This window comes from Myotis myotis, unplaced genomic scaffold, assembly GCF_014108235.1.
Source record: "Myotis myotis isolate mMyoMyo1 unplaced genomic scaffold, mMyoMyo1.p scaffold_m19_p_1, whole genome shotgun sequence".
In the NCBI taxonomy this organism is placed as follows: Eukaryota; Metazoa; Chordata; class Mammalia; order Chiroptera; family Vespertilionidae; genus Myotis; species Myotis myotis.
This window is the reverse complement of record NW_023416313.1, coordinates 172,514,842-172,521,316: the sequence shown is the minus strand read 5'-3', so window position 1 is coordinate 172,521,316 and position 6,475 is coordinate 172,514,842. Positions and strand designations below refer to the sequence as shown.

At 36.1% G+C, this 6,475-nt stretch overlaps 1 protein-coding gene across 1 annotated transcript in view; it reads right to left on the bottom strand.

The window, feature by feature from the left end:
* Positions 1-71: 71 nt before the first annotated feature.
* TEX9 (testis expressed 9) overlaps positions 72-6,475 on the bottom strand; it is a 46,140-nt gene continuing 39,736 nt past the window's right edge. Inside the window, exons 11-12 of the mRNA XM_036324837.1 lie at positions 847-981; positions 72-202 (exon numbers count right to left, since the gene is read on the bottom strand). Of these exons, the coding sequence (XP_036180730.1) occupies positions 125-202; positions 847-981 (213 nt within the window). The 3' untranslated portion in view covers positions 72-124. The remainder of the gene's footprint in view (positions 203-846; positions 982-6,475) is intronic.

Below are 6,475 nucleotides of genomic sequence, written 5' to 3'. Positions count from 1 at the left end.
AAAACAGAATTTCTCTCAGATAAACTCATTTCTTAAGAGTAAAAATAATTCAAACCATTATAACTTAAGCTAAATAAAATGTATAACCATCACACACTTAGTTATAGACACTAAAATACCCCACTTAAGAATTTCCCCAGTCAAGTGCCTTCATAAATTCCTCTTCAGTGAAAGACAGCATCTTGGCAGCTTCAATATGCATCTGTGTTTAAAAAAAAAAATTACTATGAAGACGTTTACTTTAGTATTAAGAATAAACCACACAACAGAAGTTTGTAAAAGTGTGTGTATACAATGCTATCAAATTATAAGCTCTGTTGTAGGGATCTGTACTCTAATTCCAATAAACATGATATATGAAACAGTAATTACATTCAAGAGTCAGCCTATAAAAGCCTATTTGTCCAATGGTGGTATTGCACCAATTAACTGTTGAAAGACAATTCAATAATAGTTTAATACCTAACCTAACCTTTGCAAAAAGGAAAAGAGGCAGAACCATGAATTCATGTCTACTCACTACCAGGTGACTCATGTAGAGAATGGAACAATAGTGATTTGGAATCAATTTTCACTCTTCCAAGAGGCAATCCAAGTTGCTCTTGTATATGGTATGTTCTTTATTTAGGAAGCACCCATACTGTATTTACCAGTCCCATTCTCCACATTACTAATTTACTTGCATAAAAATATCCACTTCCTTGGATGACACATTATAAATAAATCTTATATAAACTTTTGTGCCTAAGCATGTTAAACAAACATATCTGAAGTACAAACACTAGTAAATATTTTAGTAGAGAGCTCCAAATAATATTGATGGGTTTTCTTTTAGGGTACACTCACCTTCTGCCTTTTTAAAACATCAATTAATTTTAATTGTTTCTTGAACCCTATCATTAATTCTCCTTTTTGTTTTTCTAGCTTCTTGTTTTCTGATTTTAATGCTTCAATTTTTTTGTGTTCTTCACTTGCTATATCCTACAAAAGGAAAAAAAATAAGTTCCATATATACCTTTTTCACTCTTTTAATAGAAAAAGATTATAAAAACTATAATGAACTGAAATATAAATTCTTGGTAAAGTTTTCTTTGCATTACTAAATTACTGTAACTTTGATAACTTTTAAAGATGTTCAAGTCTCACATTTACATTTTAAAAAAATGTTTTGAAATAACAACTTTGTTATATTCCAGTAATAGTAAAATAGCTTGTATTGGACCAGCTCTCCAGATAGTAGCAGATATAAACTCTGGACACAATTTTTAAAACATTTGAAGATGTAGGTGAGTAATCAATAGCAAAGTGGTGGTGGTATGACCCTTGAAAAAAATGGAAGCATATTGATTGAGAGTACTTTCCAGTTCATCAGTTCGCTGGGGATAGACCTCAAATCAGAAATAACAGTCTTATCCATGGGAAATCTTCGAAAGAATGGAGTCCTTAAAATCTACTTAAATATTCCCCTCAAATCCTTGGCAGACACCTAAATAACCATGTGCAGCCACTGTCCATGACAAGTGAGACAGGTTAGAACTTATTAAGTACTGGAAGATGTTATATAGTAAGTCCTCACTTAGCATTGTAGATTATTTTGCTTAATATCAGAGAAACTATGTATAATGAAATCAATTTTGATACAAACAAATAAGTTTCTATGGCATGTCATCAACATTATAACAAACAACATTGAATGAAAGTAACTTTTTTTCACGTATAGCAGGTTGTCGAATAATGTAAAGTCGTTCATGCAAAAGGAAAATGATACCAGAAGGAAATCTGAACCTACATACACATAAAGAAAAAACAAATAACAGCAATAGTAATATGGTAAAATAGTAAACATGACTTTAAATTATTTTTTTTAATAGAGATTAAATTATTTTTTTAAATAGAGAGTGATGTCAGGGCAGAGTAGGACGCCCCAGAGCCCTTGTTCTCCCAAGGAACTCCCATGGAAACACTGAATATACAGTACACACATTACTGTAGCATAGTGAGAACTCTAGAAGTCAAGTAAGCAGCAGCAACCAAGCAAGAACCACATTTAAAACACTAGGAAATGACATTGCATGTATGTTCACCCTTTCACCTCACCTTCCCCACTGCCTCCCTTGGGATGGAAAGAACAAGAACAGAACTTGGTTTGATGTTCTGACTTATATGAGGGTGCCTTAGGGACTGTTTTGTCTGACCTGATGGAATGGTGGCATAGTCTGACTATTAGGTTGGAGCTGCTGAAAGTAGGGGTGGGCACTGCTGGACATGAGGACTGTAGGGGGTCTGCAGAACTACAGGTGCCTAGGGGCAAGAGCTTATGGGCAGAGGAATAAAATACATCTAAGGCACTGAGAAGTAGGGCCAAGACTCTTAGGAAATCAAGACATTTAAAAGATGAGAAAACTTTAAAAGAAAATTGGCAACAGGAAGTTCTTCCCTGTTAGTAATAAAGTGAAATATAAATGAATTAAATTCCCTATATACTAGAAGAATGGGTTTAAAAAAATAGGACCAACTATATGCTGTCTACAAGAGTTTCACTTTCAATCTAAAGACATACATAGATTGAAAATGAAAGAATGCAAAAAGATATTCCGTGGAAATAGTAACCAAAAGAGAATAGGTGTGGCTCTAATAAGATCAGGCAAAACAGACTAAGTCAAAACAGTTATAAGACAAAGAAGGACATTATATAATGATAAAAGGGTTAGTTCACTAAGGCACTACAACAATTATAAATATACTAGAGGCCCGGTGCACAAAAATTTGTGCACTGGGGTGGAAGGGGAGCCCTCAGCCCAGCCTGTGCTCTCTTGCAGTCTGGGACCCCTCAGGGGATGACCACCTGCTGGCTTAGGCACGCTCCCCGGGGGATTGGGCCTAAGATGTCAATCAGACATCCCTCTGGCAGCCCAGCAGCCCTCGGGGGATGTCCACTTGCCAGCGGGGAGCAGGCCTAAACTGCAGTCGGACATCCTTAGCGCTGCTGAGGAGGCAGGATAGGCTCCCACCACCACCACTGTACTGGCAGCCATCAGCCTGGCTTGTGGCTGAGCAGAGCTCCTCCCATGTGAGAGCGCCCTGACCACCAGAGGGCAGCTTCTGCATTGAGCATCTGCCTCCTGATGATCAGTGTGTGTAATAGTGACCAGTCATTCCCAGTCCTTCTGCTGTTAGGGTCAGTTTGCATATTACCCTGTTACTGTATAGGATAGAGGCCTGGTGCATGGGTGGGGGCTGGCTGGTTTGCCCTGAAGGGTGTCCCAGGATCAGGGTGGGGGTCCCCACTGGGTTGCCTGGCCAGCCTGGGTGAGGGGCTGAGGGCTGTTTTCAGGCTGGCGGGTGACTGAAGCTCCCAACCTCTCCTTTTTTTCTTTTTTAAATTCTGGGATTTATTTACCTTCTATGGCTGTCACTGGAGCTGAGAGCCAGGTTTAGCTCTGAGGCTTGGCTCCAGCTCTGAGACCTCGGCTGCTGAAAGCAGGTATCTGGGCTTTGTTTAGCTTCTATAATTGAAACACTGTTGCAACTCCAGCTCTGAGGCCCTGCTGGCTAAAAGCAGGTTTCTGGGGATTGTTTAGCTTCTATAATTGCAACATAGTTGCTTAGAGTGCAGCTCAGAGCTGGGTGGCGGCAGGCAGGGAACCTTGGCTTCCTCCATCACTGGAGCAAGCAAGCCTCCTGTTCACTTCAGCTGCCTGGCTGCCAGCCGCCATCTTGGTTGGCAGTTAATTTGCATATCGCCCTGATTAGCCAGTGGGAAGCGTGTCAGAGGTACAGTTAATTACCATGTTTGTCTATTATTAGATAGGATATGCACTAATATCAGAACTTTTAAGTATATGAAGCAAACATCAACAGAATTGGTAGGAGAAGTAGATAGCTCTGTAATAATAGGAGACTTCAATAATGGATAGTACAATCAGAAGATTAATGGAACAGTAACTAACACTCTAAATCACCAAGACATAATAATAGACATATTCAGAACATTCCACCCAACATATTTCTCAAATATACATGGAACATTCTCCAATCATTAGGCCACTAACAAATCTTAGTAAATTATACAAAGTATCTTTCCTTTTCATATAATGAAATAGAAATCAATTACAGAATGAAAGCTGCAATAGCCACAAATATGTGGGAATTAAGCAACCAATGGGTCAAAGAAATCAAGGGAATTTAGAAAATATCTTCAGGCAAATTATAATGAAAACACAACATACCAAAACTTATGGGATACAGTGAAAAAAGTTGTAAGAGAAATTTATAGCTGTAAATACTTACATTAAAAAAGATCTTAAATCAACTTTACAATTTATGAAACTAGAAAAAGAATAATCCCCAAGTTAGTTGAAGATAGGAAATAATAAAGATTAAAGCAGAGTTGATGAATATATAATAGAAAAATAGTGTAGAAAAATCAATGATATCAAGAGTTGGTTCTTTGGAAAAAAAATCAATAAAACTGACAAACCTTTACCTAGAAAAGAGAAGGCTCAAATATCAGAAATTAGAGAGGGACATTACAACTGATATCCCAGAAATACAAAGGATCATAAGATAATACTATGAATACCAACAAACCAGATAACCTAGATGAAATGGATAAATTCCTAGAAACTCACAACTTAATACAACTTAATAATGAATAGGACATGTAAACAGACCTATGACTGGTAAGGAGACTGCAACAGTGATCAGAAAGCTCAGTATCAGATGCCTTTACTGGTGAATTCTACCAAACATTAAAAGAAGAAATAATACCAACTGTCCTCAAATTCTTCCAAACATTGAAGACGACAAAACAACAAACTCAATCTATGAGGCCAGCATTAACCTGATACCAAAGCCAGACAAAGATACTGCAATAAAACTACAGACCACTATCCCTGATGAATTTTGATGCAAGAATTGTCAACAAAATAATAGCAAACTGATCTCCACAGCATATGAAAAAGATTATACACCAAATGAGATTTATTGCTGGATTTGCAAGGATGATTCAACACATGAAAATGAATGTAACACAACACATTAACAGAATAAAGGAAAATAATCACATGCTCATCTCAATGGACACTGAAAAACATTTGATAAAATTCAACATCTGTTCATAATAAAAACTCTTAACAGATTAGGTTTAGAAGGAATATACCTCAACATAATAACAGGTCATATATGGCAAGTCCACAGCTAACATCATAGTAAATGGTGAAAGGTTGAAAGTTTTTCCTCTAAGATCAGGAACAAGACAAGAGTGCCTACTCTTACCACTCCCATTCAACATAGTACCAGAAATCCTAGCTACAGTAATCAGGCAAGAAAAAAAGGCATCAGAATTGGAAAGGAAGAAGTAAAATTGTCTATTTGTTGATTACATGATTTTATACAGAAAAAAATCCTAAAGACTCCTTGAAAAAACTGTTAAGATCTAATCAACAAACTCACATTGCAGGATACAAAATTAACATTAAAATATCAGTAATGATTCTATACATTAATAATAAATTATCTATAACAGAAATAAAACAATCCCCTTTACAAACTGCATCAAAAAGAAAAAAAAATACTTAGGAATAAATTTATCCAAGGAGGTGAAAGACCTGTACACTGAAAACTATAAGACATTGGTAAAAGTTATCAAAGAAGAGACACGTAAATGGAAAGAATTAATATTAAAATGTCCATATTACCAAAGCCACCTATCAAATCAATGCAACTCCCTATCAAGATTCCAATGACATTTGTTACAGATAGAGAAAAAACAATCCTAAAATTTATATAGAACCACAAAAGATACCAGAGACAAAGCAATCCTGAGAAAGAACAACAAACTGGAGGCATCATACTTCCTGATTTCAAACTACATATAAAGCTGTAGAAATCAAAACAGTATGGTATTGCATAAAAACAGAAACATAAACCAACAGAATAGAATCAAGTGCCCAGAAATAAGCCCATGCACATAAGGTCAACTAATACTTTACAAGCCAAGAATACACAATGGGGAAAAAGAATGAAACTAGTCACCTATCTTACACCACCCACAAAAATTAATTCAAAATGGGTTAAAGACTTAAATCTAAGACCAAAAGCCATGAAACACCTGGAAGAAAACTTGATAGTAAATAGGCAGTAATACAAACAAAATGTCATCCCATTGTGTTTAAATCTCTCACCCATAATGCAGTCCTGGGGTCGGAAGTTTGTCTTTAACACATCTAAGTTGTTTATATAAAGTTGATGGTTTTATACCAAGTTGTTTACATACCAGGTCATTACTTGAATTTATACAATGGCTGGCTATAATTAGTGGACTCATCTGTTGTCATGGAAGCAAGTTTTACTTTCTACTTATTTAATGTGTGCGCTAAAATAAAGATCAAATCTATAACCAGAATTAGCAAATTTTGACATAACTGGTTATTTCACTTCATTTTTTTTCCTTTAGAGTGCACCAAATTAAAAT